The sequence below is a fragment of the Eucalyptus grandis genome, chromosome 10, assembly GCF_016545825.1.
Source record: "Eucalyptus grandis isolate ANBG69807.140 chromosome 10, ASM1654582v1, whole genome shotgun sequence".
Lineage (NCBI taxonomy): Eukaryota > Viridiplantae > Streptophyta > Magnoliopsida > Myrtales > Myrtaceae > Eucalyptus > Eucalyptus grandis.
In genome coordinates, this window is record NC_052621.1 from 28523030 (window position 1) to 28546100 (window position 23071).

The 23071-nt window shown below is 39.9% G+C and overlaps 3 protein-coding genes and 1 long non-coding RNA gene across 6 annotated transcripts; 1 reads left to right on the forward strand and 3 right to left on the reverse strand.

Moving 5' to 3' along the window:
• Positions 1 to 2553: 2553 nt before the first annotated feature.
• Positions 2554 to 5369, reverse strand: LOC104422614 (MYB-like transcription factor EOBII). The gene is made up of 3 exons (XM_010034986.2): positions 5222 to 5369; positions 4915 to 5044; positions 2554 to 2863 (listed from the first exon to the last, which is right to left on the reverse strand). Exons 1-3 carry the CDS (start codon positions 5367 to 5369, stop codon positions 2554 to 2556), a joined length of 588 nt encoding a protein of 195 aa, XP_010033288.2.
• Positions 5370 to 12833: 7464 nt separating this feature from the next.
• Positions 12834 to 16354, reverse strand: LOC104422615 (ADP-ribosylation factor 1). 2 transcript variants are annotated; one of them, XM_010034988.3, is made up of 7 exons: positions 16151 to 16354; positions 15668 to 15834; positions 15160 to 15230; positions 14590 to 14709; positions 13863 to 13981; positions 13373 to 13454; positions 12834 to 13123 (listed from the first exon to the last, which is right to left on the reverse strand). In XM_010034988.3, exons 2-7 carry the CDS (start codon positions 15813 to 15815, stop codon positions 13118 to 13120), a joined length of 546 nt encoding a protein of 181 aa, XP_010033290.1. In that variant the 5' UTR covers positions 15816 to 15834; positions 16151 to 16354; the 3' UTR covers positions 12834 to 13117. The 2 variants fall into 2 exon arrangements, with proteins under 2 accessions (XP_010033290.1, XP_010033289.1); XM_010034987.2 differs by having other exon boundaries at positions 15668 to 15831; positions 16151 to 16317.
• Positions 16355 to 19459: 3105 nt separating this feature from the next.
• LOC104422617 (polygalacturonase At1g48100-like) lies at positions 19460 to 22179 on the reverse strand. Its single transcript, XM_010034990.3, has 7 exons — positions 21816 to 22179; positions 21267 to 21398; positions 20945 to 21151; positions 20801 to 20842; positions 20512 to 20719; positions 20142 to 20332; positions 19460 to 19977 (listed from the first exon to the last, which is right to left on the reverse strand). Exons 1-7 carry the CDS (start codon positions 22146 to 22148, stop codon positions 19585 to 19587), a joined length of 1506 nt encoding a protein of 501 aa, XP_010033292.1. The 5' UTR covers positions 22149 to 22179; the 3' UTR covers positions 19460 to 19584.
• Positions 19672 to 22345, forward strand: LOC104422616. Of its 2 annotated transcripts, none has more exons than XR_005547056.1 (2): positions 19672 to 19809; positions 21914 to 22345. It is a non-coding gene; the product is annotated as an uncharacterized LOC104422616 (long non-coding RNA). The 2 variants fall into 2 exon arrangements; XR_721225.2 differs by lacking the exon at positions 19672 to 19809 and adding an exon at positions 20331 to 20647.
• The last annotated feature ends 726 nt before the right edge of the window (positions 22346 to 23071 follow it).

Consider the following 23071-nt stretch of genomic DNA (forward strand, 5'->3'; position numbering starts at 1 on the left):
GTAGCGAGTGTAAGCAATAAAAAAAAGTTTTTATTTCGCATTTTTGTTCCAAAAATAGAAAAGTAAAATAAAAATTACTTTTTATTTCTATTCGAAACCTATTTATTGACTAAAAATTTATCCTAGCAATAGAAAAATGAACTTGCATTACTAAACATACTTTTCCAAACCTCTTCCCAGGAGCAGAAAAATAGAAAAATAGATCAATAGAATGCTTATCATGCACGCCTTAAGTATTAAGCTACTTACCACTTCAATTCTTAGTCACATATTGATTTCCCACATGATAATAGTGCAAGTATTTTTTAACGCCATCTGTGGAATTCCTATTTACATTTTCACCAACTCGGTTTTGCGAGGTCTTTAATAAAGTAAAACATTAAAAGTAAAAAAAAAAGAGGTACAAGTTATGATTGTGAACTATTTTCAAAAAGGTCCTAAACCTTTTTATACTCGTGTTAATTCAGTTCTAAACCTTTTAATTATACAAATTAAGTCATAAATATTTTCATATTTTTTCAATTGAGTCAATCTAACCAACTGGTTAAAAATCACTAATTGGACATTTTTAAATAATAAATATATTTTTTCTTTTCTTGAATTTTCTTTTGGATTGAAGGCCAGCAAGGGTCACTACCCATAGGTGAGGGAATTATGTGAGGGCGTTGCGGCTCTTGCCAACTCTGTGCTAGGGCAAGGTAGCCCTTGCCCACCACATCAAGAGGGTTGTGATATTTGCCTAGATCTGGCAAGGGCCGCGACGCCCTCGTTGTGGCTAGTGAGGGCCTTGGCAAGGGTTGCAATAACCTCGTTGGCCAAAGCATGGGCTTCGTGGGTGCCACAACCCTCGCCAACCCCGAGTAGGGCCGCAATGCCTAGATTAGGCAAGGGCCATTGCGACACCCTCGTTGTGGTTGGTGAGGGCCTCAACTAGGGCTGCAATGCCCTCACTGACCTCGAGCAAGGCTGCAATGCCTAGATCAAGCATTGCCCTCATTTGTGGTTGGTGATCTTTGCTGACCCTTAGTCCAAAAAAAAAATAAATAAAATAAAAAAAGCCAAAAAATAACAAAATTTAAAAAATTATTTAAAAATATTCGCATTAGTATCAATTGCCATGCCATGTAAGACAATTGGCCTTCGCATCAGCTATCTCCAAACAAAATTGACTACATTGACTCAATTGTTAAAATGTGAAACCATTTAAGACTAAATTGGCACAATTAAAAGTTTCGAACTGAATTGGCACAAGTGTAATAGGTTTAAGACTTTTTTTTTATGGTAATTTCCCTGTTATAATTGCGATAATGACAATCGGGCATCAGTGAATTGTTCTTCTTTCTCCATTGCACTCGAACTCCCTGGCCGACCCGCCATGTGTTCAGCTTTATAAAAATCACATGCCACGCACGCGTTTGCGTTCATGGTGATTTCTCGCACTCAAAACATGTGGTCGAATTAGAAATGAAAGAGCGACACGAGAGCTCCAGTTCTTTCCTTGCGACTAAAGGTACCAACTGAGGCCAAGAGCTCGACATGATCTTATCCACACAAGCACACGATTATTATATATATTGGTCGCCATAAAATTTAGCATTTCGATCCGTTAGTCTAATGTATTTTCGCTGTAAGAAACTTAAGGAGATGACTATAGCAGCATCATCAATATGGGTGGATCGTCGAAAGTCGCCAGGTTGCATGTGGAGGCATGTTCTGGGTTTCCAGGTTGACGCGAAAAACCCATGCATGTGAGCCCTTCCCGCTCAGCCGCTCAAGAATTAGGTTTACGTCGGCCCTCGCATTCACATAACCATGCACAGAAATGGATCGCCCCTCGTCGAAAGCAAGCGATAGAACTTGCCCAAACCAGCCAGGTGGGCTCGCCACGTGTTGCCTCTCCACAGCTTCGGTTCGGCAGCTTTTAACGCTTGCTAAGCTGGCTCGTGAACGATGGTCAATGATCCGTGGGTGCGCGTGCTGGTTCTGTCCAAGCGTTTACACGAACGAAAACGAGGTTTGTCTATACCGATGAATGTAGAACTTCACTTGTCAAATGTCCTCATTACAGAATAAGGAATAGCTTCTCCCACCAAACTCTCTCTCTCTCTCTCTCTCTCTCTCTCTCTCTCTCTCTCTCATTAGATGCTTCGGCGTCAAGGTTCGGTGCAGTTTGCGCTGATATATCCAGTTAGTAACTGGACTCAGATATGATATACACGTTTACAAACCGCCATCATCAGTTATCGTCGAGTTAGATTACCTCATCTCTCTCTTTTTCTTCTGTGGCTAGCTTCTCTTCACCTGGTTCAGAGAGATGCAAGCAAAAAGCCAAATAATCTCGCTTCATTATTTCAGTCATTACATAGCGGGGATGCAAACTGCAGATGGTAGTTTCGTTTACAACTCATGCACATATTTGTAGATAACTTCTAAACTAGCACATGTATGTAGATATATATGTGAGATAAAAGCTAATGTCCATTTTATGTAAACAAACCTAGCTATTATTGTAAACGAACCATTTCGATTACTGCACCATACGTCACCCCGCGATCAATCCCCATTGAGTAACTGCATAGACCAAAGATCGTCCATGCTCCAGTAGGCTTCATTCGACTCGACCGACAAATTCACCGGCAAAGGCTCCATGTTGTTGTTGCCTCGGAATGACGGCGGTGAGTCGTAGGTCTCCATCGGCTCTGGCATGCTGGACATGTGGCTTGTGCTTGCTTGATCACTCATCTCGGAGCTCTGACCAGAGAAAGCCTCTGCCTGCTTGATGTGCTTTTGGATTCTAGTCCTCCAGAAGTTCTTTATCTCATTGTCAGTCCTTCCGGGAAGATGCTTTGCAATTTTAGACCACCTGCATTTGGCGGTGAGCACGGACGTCTGGCGCTAAGAGTCAACAAGAAACTGCTGCAAACTGAACTCTACAAGACTGTATGTCTATAACTAAAATTTTGAGTGGCATCAAAGAAAAGGCAATGAACTGAAACTATTCATTATCTATAACAGCGACAAGTCTCATCTTCACAGAACATAATTTAAAAGCCATCGTTTGTTATTCGTAGCTGCTGCGACATTATAAAATACGAGTTAAAACACGCACATCTCGATCCGTGTGTGTGCAAGAAAAAAAACTCTAAAAGAAAAGAGCAAGTGCTACATCAGTGAAGGAGAAGACGGTGGAGAAACTATGTGAGACCCTCGCTGAGGAAAAGTGGATGATGTCCAATCACAGTAACAATTCTTTCGATGATAAAGAAACTGAACTGCTCGAAAACGACAACAAGATGAATCTTATGATCGCAACCTATAAGCAATAGCCGCCATCAACTTTTCTAATTAAGGGTAGAAATGTCTTGAGATCATACTTCTCAGGTATGTACTAGCTTTTCTCTCGTTCAATGTTCACCTGAAGAAGAGATAGGACACTAACTATATACACTGTACATAAAGGTTTGTCTGGTGAATCTGTCGTATTCAATGGCAGTACAGTATTATTCGTAGCCAGTATTCTGTATCGATCTCTTGATTAATATAGATCACGTAAAATGCGTTTGTCCCGAGCCGCGATAACTTGCTGAGGTTTCAATGCAGTGAAAAAACACACGTACAAATGCATGGATACCGAGGTTTCACTCGTCATCCAGTTTCGGACAGAGAAAGTGAATAGACACTTGACATTCGACCACGTGAGGAATAGAGAAGAGAAAGACAATCTTCTCTCTGTGCGGGTGTTTTAGGTCGGAGGGGCCCAACAATGTCGAGAAGAGGTAAAAGGGTAGGGTTTATGTCAACTTCAACCAATCCCAAAAGAGAGAATTAACATGTGACTAACTAAAAGTGGTTCAGCCAAAATTAGAAACTCTTTATCGTGAAACCTGAATGGTTGGGTGCACAACATGCCATCTTATCAATGACAGCTGCGTCTTCCGAAGAATTAGGTACATGGGAATCTTGCATCTAGGGAAAAAGATGCTAAAAAGGAAAAGAAGAGGATATAGCAAATTGGTTTATAGAATTACTCTAATTTTTTAGCAATCAAATGAAAAACAATTGAGCGAGTTCATGAAGTATATCATCCTCGTGCAACTCTTAGGTGTAAGCCATCCCGTGAAAAGCAATCGGCTTGAAGGAAGTGTTTTTGTTCATTTGTAAATCTATACATATACTTCATATTCTGTGAAATTAATTTAGTGCCAAGACAGAAAACGCGATTGATAATCAAAATTTTCGCAGACAGAAATTTCTTTTGTAGTATGAAAAATAGTTAGATGCATGTCTCCATACTGCAAGGTTGGAGGAAAAGGGCAATAGAGGAGAATCAGCAAAAGCCAAGAATATGACATGCATCTTCTTCTAATTGAACAAAAGAGGAATGGATTGACAAAAGGAACAGAGCAGGGAACAAAGAGATTGGAGCGTAATTATTTCGGCCATGCCTAAGATGGCTTACTGCCTTTAAAATGTTGGAATTTCAACGAAGTTCAGAAAATTCAAGAGAACGTGGGATCCAATCTGGTGGCCATGAAATCCTAGGAAAGAATTCTGCAGGAAAATTTCCTAGCCATGAAACCCATAAGCCCATGTGTTGAAATCTCTCTTGTGGCCAAGAGTTGTCCTTTGGATCGTGAGCCTCTTTCTCTTTCTCCCTCGTGCGTGTTTGATAAAGTTCCATGCCCTATGTACATTTAGGGGCTCTTAGGAAGGTGACCTACTTAATCCCACTATGTATAGAAGGGAAGAGATTTAGAAGAGGAAGGTATGAAGGATCTTCTTTGTCACTCAAACATTGAAGATGAGAGTTTAGTTCTTTTCGTGATTCCACGGGAACTTGTTTCAATATGATCGATGGGTATTATGTTGTAGAACCTATGTAACGAAAAGTTGTGTGACTTATGTGCATCTCACCTGTTTCCCCACTTGGCATGCAGTTCCATGATCAGGAGCTGCTCCTCAGTAGTGATGTTGCCTCTCCGGACGTCGGGTCGCAGATAGTTCAGCCACCGGAGCCGACAACTCTTCCCGGTACGTTTTAGACCTACAAACATAAACCCGTCAAATCAGTTCATCACCATCACGCACAAATACACACCACGAACCGTCGCGTGCCTTATGCTTTAAACGTTCATCGATTTCAAGAAACACTAGAGCAGCTTAGAAGATGCGTGAAAGGGAGCTATAATCGGCCGCATCGACAAGAACGATATGGTCTTACCAGCAGCTTTGGCTAGGGAGTTCCAACTGCCTTCGCCGTGATTCGCTATGTAGTTGATGAGGATGAGATCCTCTTCCATCGTCCACGGCCCTTTTCTCACCTCGACATCTTGGGACTTACCATTGTCGTCGTCTGGCTTCTTGTCCATGTTTCAGCTTGGAGAGAAACGGAGACGTTTGGAGGAGGAGGGAGCGAGAGAAGGAGTTTAATGAGATAATGTTATTAGGGTTGGGGTTTTTATAGAGCGTCGTGCGGCATATTTTTTCCTCCTCCTTCTCTCTCTATTTCGTACGTGAGGTTTTTACGTAATGTGAGGTATTAAACGTGTGTATACATATTCTAATTGCCACGATAGTCGTAGTTTAGCGTAAAGAAATATCATTTCGTCACCTTGGCATGGTCGTGACGCATGGGAGCGTCCGTGCCATGCATGACATACGCACCACCACGGTAAAAATTGACCATTTCGCGGGCCAGTGCATAACAACTTATGCATGCAAGATCGTGGGCTCACATGCACTCTCGGTTACTAATATGTACACACATATGTCTTTGTTGTCTAATGGTTTCGTAAACATAAATAAATATAAGATATATCTGAAGATATATCTGAAACTTAAGAATCTATTGTCTTGGATGTGCTGGTCTGTCGAGTTCGAGTTTGTTCGAGATCAAGCGACGGATATCATCTTCTGAAATACCAAATGGAAGTGATTCATCAGGCATATGGTTCGAGGAAACTTCCAAGATCTTGGAAAAAAAGAAAACTTAGGGTAACCAAATTTCATGTTGGTCCAAGAACTTAACGGGTGAGTAACATCGACATTCTCGATTGTACAAGTCTAGGTTCGAATTGTTATCCTAATTAATCACCAATGTCCCCAATTGCTTCATAAACCTAAAGTTTTTCCCAAATTCAAAATAGTTTCCTATGTTAGTCTGCCTCCAATTGCGCTCTTAATCCTCAGCAAAAACAAATCAACACTGACAACAAAACAAGAATGATCTGAATAGGAGTTTCTTGTAGAATCAAATTCAATGGAGAAGAGCGGGCCATGAAGAACAACAGTAAGTGAGGAAAAGATAGGCCCTTTAAGTTTGAAAAAAGCCCACGAAGATTCACCATTCCAATCACCTGGACACAAAATCTGATCATATGCTTCTAAGATGTATTCTGTAATACTGGTGCTTAAAGCAAAACGAATAGTATGATTTATTGTTGGACAAGTACAATTGCTCAATTAAGGGCCTCCAACTAATATTTTTGCTTGAATATGTGGACTTTGAATTGCAAGGGTATGTGATGAGTTGTACATGTCGAGTCGGTTTAAGCGATTGGATCTTCTGATTTTATCGGTGCTTAGAACAATTTTCGTCTTCTCCATATCAACATAATTGTATATAAAGAACAACTCAATCCAATCACTTGTTGTCATCACCCTTAATTTTTTCCTACAACTTAGGTTCATTTTATAGAGGCACTTAAATTGGATCACCGAAAACAGTGGTATCTTCAAGTATAAAATCTTCAGCATGATATACAGAAAGGGAAAGCAAACCGAGAAAAAGTAAGTACCTGAAAAATGTATATGAAATAATGTCCAACTCTATAAATACATGAAATCTCCATGGAAATGCTTCTAAACTTGATGACCCTAAAAGAAATGTCAAATGTGAATAGAAGTTCCAAAGGGACAACAATGATTAAAGTTAGTAAAATACTTTTTAAATTATTGATATTTCGTGAAATAAATGAAACCTTAAAGAGCTACTTATTAGAAAATTCAAGGTTCTTTAGTCTTTGATCATCGCACCCTCTTTTCAAGCGACAAGTCCCGATCACTATTAACTTTTTATCCCTAAAGTAATCACATAATTCCAACTTAAGCTCCCACTGTCTAGCACATTCATTTTGCCCATCCATCATTTGCTAATTGAGGGTTGTGTTTTTTTTTTTTCAGTTTAAAAAAATTCATGAATTACTTTTTAAACTTTTACGCTTTTGGCCCGTTGAAAATAACCGATCAATCGAAAATCATTTATGTTACAAATAAATATACATGCTTAAATTTATGAAAAATGAACCTTAACCTAAAAAAAGAAGGGAACAAATTCTTGAAAAGTGAGTTCCTAAAAAACGTTTTTTTTTATCACGAAATTTTCCTCAAAATAAACACACCATAAGTGATCAATTACGATGAAACCCTTTAAATATTTGCACCCATTCCGACATAAAACCTAAGACAAATGCAAAATAAAATAAAATAAAATACACACACACAACACAACACTTGATTGTAAAGATCTATCAGCAGGGAAAAGTATTAGAAAAATCTTAAATATATTATATTTGTGTCAATTTAGTAATAAATCTTTTAATTATGTCCATGTCAACGCAAGAGGTGTCATATCAACCAACCAGCCGACGTCCACGTCAGCAATATCAGGCTAAAATTAGCTGGAATGATTAAATTGGTACCAAATCAAAAGATTGATAATTAAATTGGCATTATTTCAAACAGTTTATAACTGAATTAGTACTAACACAACATGCTTGTTTAAGACATTTCCGACACCTTTCCCTCTATCGGCGGTAATCAGGCTAATGATTTTTAGCCACAGGATCTAAAGTGGCAATGGGCAAAGGAAAGCGCCACCAGTCAGGACCCTCTAATCACATCACGCGTGATCCGAGGAGTCTAATCATGGATCAAAACAACGAGTTAGGCTCGGACGATCTGGAGCCACAAGCTGGCGTGGAGAGAGCAAAAAGGTAGAGGGGAGAGGATTTGATTAGATCATTTGATCACTGGTTTAGGCTAAGTACACGCCCCTCGGAACATGACCTGTTCCTAACATGAGTGCCCAACGAACAGCTATCAGCCACTCCCATCGAAGAAAATATCGGGATTAAGACACGCCCAAAGTACAACCAAAAACCTTAATTAGACATGCTGCCAGGGAAAGTCAAGTGGAAGCATTAGTCTCTTGGGAGGGATTGCGATGTCGTGGCCATGGAGCAACCTCTCTTTCTCTCTCTCTCTCACCACAATCAAGTCTCCCGGCCCACGTGCATTAGTACTCTTAGATTAGCTGGCTAGTTCCTTAATCGGGAATAACCGTCCAAAAGATCTAGATAATCACCCAAAAAATCTTAAACCTAATGTACTGTGGACAAATTAATTATAGACATTTCAACTGTACCAATAATTGAATTGACAAATCATTAAAATATTCAGAATTAAATTAGAATAATTGAAAGGTTTATAGTTAAATAGGTAAATCGTCAAAATGTTTAGGAACAAATTAGCACAATAGAAAGGTTTAAGATTAAATTGATTTCCGTAAAATAAGTTTAGGACTTTTTGGGTAATTTATCATCTTTAAACGTATACAAACTCTCAATTAAAGGTAATTTGAACTGTCGATTAAAAACTTTCATTTGCCGAAGGGGAGGAGGGGGGATTTTTTTGTGAGGATAATAATCTGTATTCTCCAAAAAAAAGCACTATAACTCCATATGTCCCACCCAAAAGTGAAAATAAATTTCAATTCGACGAACCGTAGATGTTGATTGTTGAGTGTATTTCGAAGATGCAGATCAATATTGAGTAGTACGAGTTTAATCTTTCGGCTTGACCACGAAGGCAAGTGCAACCCTTGGAGAAAGTACCCATTAATTACGTACCCTTTTCTTCTTTTGCCAAACTGAAGTTAATCTCTCTAAGCCCAAAATTGAAGATTCAAAAAGTTGATCGGAGGAAGATATTTGAGCCCCTAGACAAGTGGCATTCAAAGCAGTACAACTTCGGCCAAACCTTATCTACGGTAGGGCTCTCCCGAGGGGAAAACGGCTTGACCTGTCCCGCGGGGGGAAACTGATCTTTTGCTCTCTGTTAATCTAATTAGGAAGCTGTTAGAAAAGATGTCATTAGCACTGAAGTGAGAGATGGTTGTTGGAGGAATTAGTGGTTGTGAACGTCCTACGATGAGTCCAATCAATCTAATCAGCGGGGCTCAAATTAGGGACAGCGGCATACGAGCACGACGCCGGGCCTCAATTTGGAGCCACTTCGAGTGCGTTTAGTAACGATTCTAATCTAAAATAATTTTTTTTATTCTGTTTCCGAGAACAATTTCTTAGCATTTTAAGACGTTTGATAATTGTCCAAAATTTCTAATTCTGAAATAGAATTGCGTTTGGTACTGTGTTCATTGATTCTATTTCAAATTAATTTATTTTTATTTTTAAATACTTTTTCAAATTAATTTATTTTTAAATTTTTTTTTTTAGTTTTTTTCCTTTTTTTCTCCTATTCTTCTTCTTCTTCTTCTTTTGGCTTGGTCGCCGGACGGACCATCGGCCACCGGCCGACGAGGGCCGGTGACCTCACCAGAGCGTCGCTGGCCCTTGGCGAGGCCGACCCTCGTCGGTCGAGCCTCGCCGATAGCCGGGTGAGCCTCGTCGGGGCCAAGCCTCGTCGCCTCGTCGGTGGTTGGGCTTGCCTCTAGCAAGCTTGCTGGACCTCGCCTTGGCTCGGCGAGCTCGCTAGACCGATTACGTCTACCGATGATCGGCGGTGGCGGTGGATGGCGGCGTATGGTGGCGAACGGCGGTGGACAGTGGTGGCAAGATGAAGAAGAAGAAAAGAGAAGAAGAGAAAATAGAAGAATAAAAATACTTGGTTTTGATTATTAGATTTGTTTCCGGAACAAGAATCAACTTTTTTTTTTTTAATTCTTGATTCTATTTCAAATCTAATTCTAGAAACAAAAACATAGAAATTTGTTCTCAGAAACAAAAATTTTACCAAACGCGATTCTCGTTCCAAAACTACTCCCTTTAGAACAAAATATCATAATTAAGCACTATTAAGATGATTACCAAACAGGCACTTCTTCAACATGCACATTCGCTCCACTCGCCACCCCCGGCACACGTGTGTACATGAGTGCATGCAGTTAAGAGAGGAGTTTCGATGTGTCATCGAGTGCAAGACAAAGCCCTTGTTAAGCCCGGTTACAAAGTGAATTAGCAACTTCATTGCGTTGAGATTCAAAGGGAAGTTAATTGAAAAATTATCCAAAAAGCAATAAACTTATTATAGGATAGTTAATTCAATTGTAAATCTTTTATTAGTGCTTTAGTTTAAAGTTTTTTGAAGTTTTTTTAATTTAATCATAAACTTTTCAAATATGCCAATTAAATCTTAAATATTTTGGGAATTTAAACCTTTCAAGAATTGCTAATATAGTCATTATGACTTACGCCAACATGGCAATTTAGTCGGTACTAGTTGTCCTAAGTGGCGCGGCTAGTATAGGTGTGCATATTTTTTAAGAGAAATTGTCCAAAAATCTTAAATTTATTGTATTTTTGCCAATTCAATCATAAATATTTCAATTTTGTTAATTCAATTATAAATATTTTCACTTCTTGACAATTGAGTCAATTAGATTAATTTTGACCGGAAATTACCGATGTGACACTTTTTAAATAATAGTTGAAATTTTTTTATGTTTTTCCTTCTTCTTCTTTTTTTTTTTTTTTTTAATTGGGGTGGGGGGGGGAGTTTTGGATCTAGGGCCAGCAACATTGCCGACCAACCCTTGTTGACTCGAGCAAGGGCCACGATGCCCTCCCCGGGGAAAGCTAGGGTATGTAAGCCCTCGCCTAGAAATAGCAAGGGCAACAACAACCTCGCCAAATTTGGCCAAGTAAGGCCTTGGGCCTGCGAGGGCAGCCAAGCCCCCCTGGGGCCGGCTCTGGCGAGGGCGTTGCGGCCCTCGCCCAAAGTTGGCAAGGGGCGCAACACCCTCACCCAAAGCTAGCGAGGGTCGATCGGCCCTCATCTATGGCTAGCGAGGGTTGCTAGCCCTTGCCTGTGGTTGACAATAGTGGGCTAGCAACCCTTGCCAACCCTGGATCCAAAACCAAAAAAATAAAAATAAAAATTGAAAATATCATTAATAAAGTGCCATCTCAATATCGGTTGTTCACATCAGTAATTTCTAATCAAAATTGATTTGATAGACTTAATTAGTAATAAGTAAAAATATTTATGACTAAACTGGCAAAATTAAAAGGTTTAAGATTGAATTGGTAAAAATGCAATAAATCTATGACTTTTTAGACAATTCCCCCTCCTTTTTTTTTTTTTAAATTTTCATTAAATTTTCTTTTCTTGTTCTTTTTTTTTCTTCCCTTTTCTCTTTTTCACAAGTTCAATGGGACAAGGGCCATGACACCTTAGCGTTGCCAAATTTGGCAAGAGCATCGCAAGTCCTTATGGGCCATAGCGAGGGAATTTTGGCCTTCGCCCACCCTTGCTATGGCTAACAAGGGCTGTAACGCCCTTGCTAACCCCAACAAAGGCTCGTGAGGTCTCACTAGATCTTACAAGGGCCACAACCCTCGCCCACGGGCAAGCGAGAATGCCGATCTTGCCTAGTAGCCGGTAGCTCTATTGACTCTTTGAAGAAAAAAAAAAAAAAAAGAAAATTAAAAAATAGTGAAATTTTTTAAAAAATTATTTTAAAAAATTATCTATGTCAATGCTACATACGCCACATATAACGGGCACATATAACGGGCAATAATTGGATTGCTAATTTAGCAATTTTTGGCTCCAAAAGTAGCCATGAGACTATATTGATTATTTGTTAAAGACTTGATAAATTTTAAAATGTTTAGGATTAAATTGAGACAATTGAAAAATCTAAAACTGAATTAACAGTTATCAAAAAGCTTACAACTTTATTGACACAATTGAAAATTGAGTTAAGTGCCGTACAATTAGCTTATGACTTTTTGGAAAATTTTGTCAAAGTTAATAATGGTGTCTGTGACCGAACATCCTGAAGGAGGGCAGTTTTGTACCGGTAGAGAAACACGAAGCCCACAGAAAGACTGAACACCATTCCTCGGATCACAAGCCTCGAGCAAATATGGTGGGCGAGTCGGCCGCAGGAAGTAACTACGGCCAAGGGCTACATCCGCGGACGGACATAGTACTCCCCACGGGAGAATCTGAAATAGCCTAGTTGCCTTCGCCCTACTACTCGAGGATAACGATACCGGCGTAAAAAAGTGAGGCAACGTACTCCGGCCATCATCTTGTTACTTTTTGGCTGCTCATGGATAAAAACACTTGCTAAAATGCTAAGAAGAGTCAGGATTATAATCGGGTAATGGTGTTACTTGATTCTCGTGGGATTCGTTTTGTAAATTCCAAAACGGGGATTGGCCTGGTCTAGTGGGACTAGAAATCATTCGAGAACTTCCAGAACTGCCAGGCAAACCGAATTACTATTGGCAGGGAAAAGTACATGAACCGCAGGACATGCCGCTGCCTGAATTATAGAAATGCAAGCGTAACGTTTCAGCCATCCTACCTACCGAGTCCCTGAGCAAGTTGAATTACAGAGGACACAACCCAACATCCATCAGGAAAAGAGAAAATCAGCCTGCAGAAAGAGCCAACTTCATGACTTGTGTATCCAACGAATTGCTAAGACGGCTAATTACTCAACCTAAAATATTTTCGATGGTTCAAATATTTTCAGTCCATGAACCATCGTAAGACCATAGTGACCATGAAATCTTTCTATATAATACGTAGAAGCAGAACCCAAATCTACATACTTTATTCATGGACCTTCCCAATAGCACAAGAAATTTACTCATCCTGAATGTTCAGACATGATGTGAACATGACGTGACCTTGAGTTTACATCTAGGTGTAATTAGCTTCAGAAAAGAACTACACAAACTTGCATAACATAAAAGGATTCTAGCATATGATTATATGATTAAAACATTCAGCAAAAGAAAATCAACTCTGTCCCAGGATCAAATTACTTCAGCAAGTCTGCCAACCAAAATCCACAAATGCCTCAAGCCTGAAGAAAAACGAAAAGAAAAATCAGCAACGAATTCTCAAGAAAAACGAAAACAAGAAGACTCTGCAGTCCTCCCCCCCCCAACACAAAAAAAAAAAAAAGCCAAAAAATAAAGAACTCAGATGCTAACTCATGCCATTTCCTGATTCAGTTTAATCTAATTTCAAGAGAGTGACCTAAGGAAAAAAAAAAAAAAAAGGCCACAGTCCACAGAGTATCTAACAAATCATGTGGCGATTTGCTACATACCTTGCTAGCAATGTTGTTGGAAAGCCAATCCAGACCCTCATAGAGACCTTCACCGGAGGTTGCACATGTGCTCTGGATGTACCTGAGATGCATCATCATAAGGATCAGCAGGAGTCCAAGACTTATCCTTTGAAGTCGCAAGATCCTTTATAATATGCCGAGAATTCTGAACTAGTAAAAAGCTCAACCTAATTAGACCCTTTTGTTTTCTGGTCACTTTCAGCTACTTTACAATCAAATCCACAGATCTCTCATGATTACAGGATTAAGGAGAAAGTTAAGAAATGCCTAGACATGAAGAAATCTTTATCAAATTACTCCACTCCTCAATAATTCTTCCAGATGCTCCAAATACATGCAAAACCTATAACAAATTCTATCTCCACAGCTTTCCATGGTTTGAGGATTAGCAACCTTAAGAAATTCCTCTTTTCACAAGAAAAGAAAAAAGAACTCAAGACCCCACATAAATAAGGAAAAAAACTCTTACCAATGGCGTTGACGGAGAGAATGAAGACCAAGTTTATCAGTTATTTCTGCAGCATTCATTGCATTAGGAAGATCTTGCTTGTTGGCAAAAACAAGAAGAACAGCATCGCGCAGCTCATCCTGGAATTATGTCCAACTTCAGAGAATGAGGAAATATATATGGTAAAGGTTGATTGAATTTCCAGCTTCCGCTTAACAATCAGCTAGCTAGGTGACAGCCAACTATTACAGCTTATAGATCATTAGAAATCGTATTTGCTGCATGTTGGATAAACAGATAACAAAAAACTGTATTCTGTCCTGCTGACTTAAAAGCTACCAAAGAGATTTCGGTAGAAATTTTTTTCACAATCTCAGCTTCATGACTATAATCCCAAAAAGAAGAGCAACGCTTTTACACATATAATGTGAAAATTGAATTTAAAAAAAGTTATAAGAAAAGCAGTGACAGTGATACAGAACTTCGCAAAGACAGTGATACAGAACTTCGCAAAGATTTCTCGTTAGAAAATGGATGTTGCCTCAAGTAATATACTTGTTACATAACATAGCTATAGCACCGGACCAAATTTTGATTCCTAAATCAAGATACATTCAATTTGAGGCAACAACCAACTCAATCAACAAAGTTATCATACAAAGGCAATTATGACACTGAACAGAAACTTTAGCCGTGCGGAAATCAAGTGACAAATATGGGAAGCAGGGTGAAGAAAAATAGGGTTTACCTCATTCAACATCCTATGCAGTTCATCTCTTGCCTCCACTACTCGATCTCTATCATTGCTGTCAACAACGAAAATCAAGCCCTGCGTGTTTTGGAAGTAGTGCCTCCACAATGGACGGATCTAAGCATGAAAGCAAACTAAATCAGCACATTTGTAATCATCTTGACAGGTTTTAAAATGTTCCAATGTTAATGCCTTCCTTATTACATACAAAAACATTTTTTCTTTCAACAGCTGCTTACGCTACACAATTAATTCCATAGATGAAAGGCATCGGTTAACCCCTAACTCAAACTTTTATATTTTGACACCAACATGAGAAATAGCTAAGCATCCAAGAGAACCCATAATTATCAGCCTTTTTGCTTTTACTATCAATTATTGTAAAAAAGTAAAGTTTCACTCTTATGCTCACTCAGACAAAATAGTTTGACATAGACACAACACAATGTGCAGCAAAGTAAATCTTAAATCCTCACTGCAATCTTATTAAAACATTAAAATAAACATCAGTAAGATGACGTAATGCATATATATGTATATATACACAAAGAAGGAACTACGTTTTACCTTGTCCTGGCCACCAACATCCCACACGGTGAAACTTATGTTCTTGTATTCAACCGTCTCAACATTGAATCCTGCACAAAGCACCTCATCACATCATTCATATGAAAATTGATTAAATCTGATAGGCAAAGAAGCCAACACATCCAATTACTATGTCATTAATGCAACCATATTGCTTCTCGATAGATACTTAAATTAAAGGCTTCAATTAGGTGGTAACTTCCATACAGAACTGACACCATTATCATCTTGTGGTCAGTTTTTCACCAGCTAAAATTCAACACGTGCTCGGCACATAACCGAAACCAAATCCATAAGGTGATACGTATGCAACCCATTGTATGCATAGGTACCAAACAAGATTCATGCCAAGCAATCTCTATGCATTAGACGATCAGTGCACGAACGACAGGAAAAAAAAAGAAGGAACAAAAGTGAAGGAAAACTACGCACACCAAATGCTAAGATCTACGAGCTGTGCATGAAATTAGGGCTGGATCAGACTCACCGATGGTCGGGATCGTGGTGACGATCTCCCCGAGCTTGAGCTTGTAGAGGATCGTGGTCTTACCGGCCGCATCGAGACCTACCATCAGAATCCGCATCTCCTTCTTGGCGAAGAGCCGGCTGAACAGCTTCGTGAACGTAAGCCCCATGGTCACCTCGCCGTACCTGCTACCGAATCATTAAGCCAAATATCCCCCACGTCAAAGAGAAATCGCAACGGCCGACGGAAACACATCGCATCACGACCGAACAAAAATCGAACTGAAACATTAGAACGAGGACGGCATCGTGAGCACGGAGATCGTTAGAAGCCGCTCGAAACGACGGCGCGTCCGATGCGTCGGCGATCAGATCGACGGCCGGCGCGGATCTAATCGGAGAAGACGGGGTTTTGCAGAGAATACACGAAGAATCTTCGAGCGAAAACGGATCGGATTTGGATCGAGGAAGGCGACGCGGATTGAGAGGGTTTGCTTATTTTTACCTTGGTCGACGAGGAGCGACGATCTCTCCCGGAGAAAGGAGAAAGAAGACGCGGTTTCCGAACGACGACGAGGCTCGCTCTCTCGCTCCTTTCCCTCTCTCTCTATTTTTCTGCTTCCTCTTCTCTGTTTTTCTAGTCCCTCGTGCAATCGTGACCTCTCGAATCGAAAGTGGGAGGAGAGCACGAAATGCTGTGACGCGTTTGACCTCGTAGGCTTACGCTGTCGTTTCCTGGATTGACGATCGAGAAGGAGGCTCCGATCCGTCGCTTTACTCCCGGTCCCTGGTTTTTGGTCAAATTGCACCATCGCCCCTAAGATTTTAATCTGTTTAATTTCATCCCGAATTTTTACTAATTATTTAATATAGTCAATCCCGTGACATGGACTAATAAAATCTTGTGAATTATATTTTTTAAAATCTACCATCATTGTTTTTAATTTCATACTCAAAAAGATATGAATATGGGATAATCACATAAATGATACTAATATATAATGTAATCTTTGAATTTTTAATTTATTTAACGTTGTCCCTAAGTCCCTAAGTCCCTAAACTATATAAATATGTTTAATACTGATAAACACTGAAAAGGAAAGTGATGGAAACCCCTTAACCTTCCTCAATTGGTTTTATCCTCCTACTCACTGGAAGCACTTAGCTAAGAATTGTCTGACCAAACCTAGACGTCCACACTATTTTGTTCTTCAGACGACCATGGGCTTTTGTAAAAAATAATTGCATCATTACCAAGACCCCACAAAATATAGGAATTACATCTTATAAACCACGGCCACACCTTAAGGAAGTTCGGATTTACAAATCTTTTTCAAGACCTATTGGTTGTTGTGAATACCAATACCGAGAACTCCAAATAATTTTGTACCAAGAGAATAAGACCATTAATGATGTATGGAATTATAGTGTACCCATCACATGAGATCATTACAACCTAGCACTGAAAGTCAAAGAAACACTCGAAGAATTCAGACATGTTAGAAAGACAACCCTATTATCACATGAGCAAGAAATGACAGACACTGATGACCCTATACAATCATCCCAAGACCCCCTATGCACAATGGGGGTCCTCTCTCTCAAGACCCTTATGGTCAAGGACTCTTGCCCTTATCTCTAAGGATGGACATGTCTTGCTATACTCAACCATCCAATTGACCTCAGCCAAATATGCTTACTAACACTCTAGGATCCTCTAGGAATCATGAAGAAGCATATTCATCAAACAAGACAAATATATGGAATACTCATAGCCCTTATGATATTGGACTTACAAAACTTGAATGAAAATACGAAGAATATCTAGCAGCAGAAATGCGTAGTTCTAATGACTCAGACACAGTTCATAAATTAAATTAAACATATTCTAAAAAATCATGGAATTAAAACTTTAAAGATTACATTTTAATTAAAGTTCATGGACTATTTGTATTATTATTTTAAATGAAAATTATTTAGTGATTTATTCTTAATTACCAACAAACACTCTTTTTGAATTGGGATTAGTGCAATATAAGTCCTAAAACTTATAACAAAAATACAATTGAGTCCTAAAATTTGTAGAAAGTGCAATCAAGTCTTTAAACTTGTCAAATTGATTTAATTGAATCCTAAAGTTAATACTGTTAACTTTTTAATAGAAAATGTTGACACGGCACGACGTGACATTTAAAATTAATTTTTATTTTTTCATATGGCTTTTTTAATTATATTTTATTCAAAATAGATTTAAAAACTAGAAAAAGAAAATCTAAATTTTATTTTAAAAAAATTATTTAAAAAAAACGGCAAGCTTACTTTGCGGCTACCCATTGTTAGAGGGGTCGGCGACCGTCACTGACCCTAGGCGAGGGTGGCTGGCCCTCGCCTAGCCCTTGCCCGGCCCAAGCGAAGGGCTGGCGACCGTCACTCGCCTAGACCCTCACCCGAGCTTGGTGATGGTCGCTGGCCCTCACCTGGGGCTGGGGGCCGATGAGGGCCAACCACCCCTGCCCAGGCCCTTTCGACGACAGTCGCCGGCCCCTTGTGAGAGCTAGCGTGCCCAAATCTAGGCACCCTCGCCCGAGCTTGGCAAGGGCCGACCACCCTTGCCTAAGGCTAGCAACGATTCTTTGGCCCCTCCATCGATGGACGACCGCAAAGGAAGCCTACTGTTTTTTTTTTTTATTGTTTTGTATTTTAAATAAATTTTAGATTTTCTTTTATAGTTTATAAATCTATTTTGAATAAAAAATAATTTTAAAAAGTCACATGAAAAATAAAAATTAATTTTAAATGTCACGTCAACATTTTCTATTAAAAGGTTAGATGGTGTTAACTTTAAAATTCAATTAAATTAATTTCACAAATTTTAAATTTAATTATATTTTTTTATAAAATTTAAGAATTAATTACATTTTCGTCCCAAGTTTTAGCATTTTTATTGCAGTCATCCCTTTTGAATTCGTATTTGAATTTTCGGTATTACTTTTCAGCTGTCCCGATCAAGATTTTCGACTCTTCAATTTCCAGTTTTGCCGGCCAGGCGAATAAAGAAAGCTTGTTTCCGATTCATGGCGTCACCCGTCGTCCTCAGCCTCCGTCTCCCCGGTTCTCGCTCCGTTCTCTTCCTCCTCCACCGTCCGACGAGCATCTCCGGCCACCGCGCGCCTTCGAGCTGTCGGCTCTTCCTTCGGGAAGGCTCCGATCGACACCGAGGTTAATCTAATCTCGGAACGATCAGCATCGCACAATGTCGGTTGGGATTTTGTCGGAGAGCACAACGATCTCTTGCCGTAGCATGGGATATCTTCGGTTCGGTTCGCTTCGGTTTTTCCTTGGCGTGTCCTGAACGGATGGAGGCGCTTACAGGGCCTCCCAGCAAATGGATAGTTGATGGCCCACCAAGTTCTTGTCAATCAGGTTTTGTCCTCCGATTCGATGGCATTGATTGCTGAATTTACTGGCTCACTGTTGCTTCTTAGTTCTGGGACTGCTTGATGTGAGCATATGCCGATGATTCTCGTGCAATTTCCGTAGGTCCATTTGACAATTGATGTAATTACAGAGTAGAATTGGGCTGTGTCGGTAAAGTTGGTTCGGTATTAGTTACATTAAATTGAGTGATTGAGGCAGAGTTCTTTACTTCGATCAGTTCATGGTCGTCTTCTTGGTACCATCGATGCTTAAGGATCTTCTTTAGTTGGAGTGTGGCTTGGTGCTGCGATTCAATAAGGAATGTAGTTGTGCAGATGTCGGTGAATTCCATGTTGAACAAAGTGCTAACCCACTGAAAGGCTCATGTGATACAGAATTGTGTGAAAAATGCTGATTTGCATGTATAATATTGTTGTACAGTGACTATGCTATTCACTTAACCTATTGAGCCCAGCTAAAGAATTGCAGGAACCTTATGGGCATTTTCGCGTGTTACCTGTGCTAAGCCTGGCACAAAACAATCTTTGAAGGGGCATTCGATGGGTTGCCTTTCTGCAGGCAGTCAATCAGAGGCATCGTGGAGGTTTTCAACTCTCCATATGTCTCCCAGCAGAAAGGGCCATACAAATGGTGGCTTGTTTGGTGTGGCTTTAGCTGTATGGTCGCGAGAGATATCCCTGTGCAAGGCGAGCTGTCGCTGCATGCAAAGTATACCGGTTGTACTGTGTAAGTTCCTTTTATGTTGGCGTAATTAATGCCTGAAACTGCCACAGCTGATGTTTGATTCTTGCATATTTCTTTATCGCAATAGTATTGGTCTATCACGATTGGAGTTTCAACCTCGGAAACTTGGATGTCTGAGAACATGATATTATTTGCTGAACCTGAGCCACCCTGCAGGAATAAAGATTAGATCACATCACAATATTTTAAATTTATACAACTTGGGTTACTTAATTTGATCTCTCCTGTAACCTCAAGAAGAAGCACCACAGCTGAGCATATTAGGTGTCAGATGAAAACTAGGAAGCCTTGTACTGGGATTTGGGTGCCTTCACCTGCCATGTCTTTATTCTCACACCAGTCATGGTGTTACGCATTACGGTGTTACGCACAGTCACATTTGAGACACAAGCTCTCGTGTTGTCCTTCCCTAGCCCTCCAATGCTGATGCCATGTCCTGGTCCACAATTTATATCATGGATATATATGTTTGAGCATCCAGTTTGTATGGAAACACAATCATCACCTGGAAAAAGTTTTAACAGTATTCAAAACGTCAGCAACGTTTAACCATATAATTTGAGGTAGGCTTATTTAGTTGTCATATTCATTGACTTTGGCTATGTTTGAACTCGTGCTAATCATAGTTATTGTCGATTGTGCTTGCACTGTGAAAAGTACATGATTTTCTAAACTAGGAATTACCGCAAGCGAGGTTGCAGCTGTGAATAAGCACATTCTGGGAATTGTGGAGGTGGATGCCATCTGTGTTGGGGCTGTCACCAGGAGATGAGATGCTAATATAAAAAACCTGAACGTTTGTACAAGAATCAAACTTGAGGTGCATCTGAGGGCTATTTTGTATAGTAATGCCTGTAACTGTCACATCACTGCTGCCATAGAACCTGAGTGCCTGCATGCACAAGTTATGTGTTATGCATGGGGTCAGAAATCTCTGTTAATGGGTTCTCATAGAAGCTGTTGAGGCATTCACCGTTGGCTTGGTCGTTGGCATTTTACTCAGTTCCGCACTAATCTGCTTGTCATGGTTAAAGACTTGATTAGTTTTTATAGTAATTGCCATTGCATTTGGAAGTAGTATCATTCATGTGAGAGCCTGTCAAACCTGGGCGCTTACCATTTTATTCAATTCATTGGTTCTGTTTTGGCCTATGGAGTCTGTCCCAGCATAGACTGATGAATTGTTCCACCAAACCGCTCCTTGTCCATCAATGATGCCTTCCCCTTTGATAATTATCTCGGTAAGCTTAGTGAATTCGATCCATTGTAAGAGACCTGATCCCCAAGCTTTGGCACTTGTGGGTGCAATTATCTTGCCATCTAACTGTGGGAAAATTACTAGCTTCTTAGTAAAAATGCATTTTCCAACAAATACTAGCTGTTAAATTGTTTTCTGCTACATTGAGATTTGTTGGTATGATGGTTGACGTGGCAGTCACCTGAAATGTAATTTTAGGTTTACAATTTGGCCCTGCAAAAGAAATTGGGCTGAGGAGAAAAACTGATCCGGATGGGACAAGTATTGTCGATGATTCAACTTTACAAGCGGCTGCCCATGCTGCGAGGAATGCCTGCCATAATGACAGATTAGTCCCAATTTATGAGTTGGTAGATGAAAGATACTGAATACAATTTTCAGAATCATCAGCACATCTGCTTATTGCACTGATGCATTTCATATGCAGTTTTTCCCTAGAAATATGGGATACTAGGAACTTGAATCCTTGCTTTGGTATTAGTTGTATCAAACTTATTTAAAATTCTTGTAGTCAGATAAATGAGTCCAAGCGGTGTCAAATAAGTCTAAAAAGCTATCATGAATTCATCACTCTTTTCGAGAACCCAACCAGAACCAGAGGGTGCTATCCCCCTTTCCACTGTTCAAGTTCCTCATAGCTTCTTTAATGCAATATGATTGAGGGAAGTGAGGCAAAATCCCAACTCTTCCTAGAAGCTTAAATGGATAGTGGATGGTTTCTCAGAATTACCTGCATATCATCTGTGTGTCCATCACCTTTGGCACCATAATCTTGTACGTTGAACGTCGTAGAGTTCTCATGAGTTTGTGCTGGGGCTGGTGGTGCAGGAATAGGCATGGGCGTAGGCGCTGGTGGCTTAGGCTTAAGTGCAGGTGCAGGTGCTGGTGGAGTAATGCGCTTATGGCGGCTACTGTGGCCTTTATCCATTATACTGGACAGGTGAATTCTGCTTTGCCTCCAAGACTGGCTTTTTCTAGCATGGCAAGCACCAAAGTCCCCACTTAATATAAGAATGGCAACTAGAACGAGAGATGCATGGTTCTTTAGGTCAATACTTGTCATTTTTGTGAAGTGATGAACAAACGAGATGAAGAGGATCAAATGGGAGAAGTACTCCGTCGTCCAAATGGCTAGTGAGGGAGAACATTAGCTCCATATGTGTATATATACACTTGGACGGAGCGGCTTGTTTGAACTTATGCCACTGTGCACATATGTGTGGAACAGTGTAATAAAGAGAAGAAAGAGTTTGGAGGGTACCGTGCATTTTCAGTTACTCTCTTCCTTGATTTGATTAGCATTTCCTTGATGATCTTGGATTCTTCAGTATCTGCTTGCGAACTTGTGACACTGACACATAAGACACCCAGCCAAATCTTTTATTAAGACTTTCATGTTTCACATCCTATTGCTTCTGCTTGGACGTTGCTCTTATCCTCTTCTGGTTACAAGCTAGCTCTACTCAGTTTTGTTCGTACATAATCAAGTGAGAGAACATGGTGGAAGAGCTTAAAATATGGCTTTGCCCCCACTTGGTTGGTGGTTTCTCGTGTATGGATACTGTTTAGGAAAAGCTTGAAAGTTCTCTTTTTCCCTTTTGTCCCCCTTTGCTCTTCACTTTTTGTTGGAGTTGATCCTTATGCATGAGATCAGCCAGGTTTTCATAACTATGCTCTCGGTCTCAAATAAAGTTCATGGCCATGCAGGCCGCCTTGTGCTCTGAGTGGTGTAGCACAGTGCATGAAATCTATAGAGGAATTATTGCGACAATTCACTGCTTGTAGATTGGAATTTTTATTCCAAGGTAGTGGTATCTGGGTTTTGTTAGATTGGATTTTGATTCTAGTTTAGGATATGCTTCAGACTTAGGAATGGGTGGTCTGTGATGAATTTTGTCAGGAACCTTACGGAGCGAACGATCTACTTCCAAATACAGGGTGCAATACTTAAGGAGGCACTTATTTATGCACGCCTGGATTTGCTAC

Excerpts from the sequence above, each read along its gene's own strand:
- LOC104422614 (XM_010034986.2), bottom strand. The coding sequence starts at position 5,369 with ATGGACAAGAAGCCAGACGACGACAATGGTAAGTCCCAAGATGTCGAG. Across the intron at positions 5,045-5,221 it reads CTCCCTAGCCAAAGCTGCTG|GTCTAAAACGTACCGGGAAG; the intron begins GTAAGACCATAT and ends TTATGTTTGTAG. Across the intron at positions 2,864-4,914 it reads CATGCCAAGTGGGGAAACAG|GTGGTCTAAAATTGCAAAGC; the intron begins GTGAGATGCACA and ends CGCCAAATGCAG.
- LOC104422617 (XM_010034990.3), bottom strand. The coding sequence starts at position 22,148 with ATGACAAGTATTGACCTAAAGAACCATGCATCTCTCGTTCTAGTTGCC. Across the intron at positions 20,843-20,944 it reads CCAATGAATTGAATAAAATG|ATTAGTGCGGAACTGAGTAA; the intron begins GTAAGCGCCCAG and ends CATGACAAGCAG. Across the intron at positions 20,720-20,800 it reads TGCCAACGACCAAGCCAACG|GCACTCAGGTTCTATGGCAG; the intron begins GTGAATGCCTCA and ends TTGTGCATGCAG.
- LOC104422615 (XM_010034988.3), bottom strand. The coding sequence starts at position 15,815 with ATGGGGCTTACGTTCACGAAGCTGTTCAGCCGGCTCTTCGCCAAGAAG. Across the intron at positions 14,710-15,159 it reads ATGTTGGTGGCCAGGACAAG|ATCCGTCCATTGTGGAGGCA; the intron begins GTAAAACGTAGT and ends TTTCATGCTTAG. Across the intron at positions 13,982-14,589 it reads TGCATAGGATGTTGAATGAG|GATGAGCTGCGCGATGCTGT; the intron begins GTAAACCCTATT and ends ACATAATTCCAG.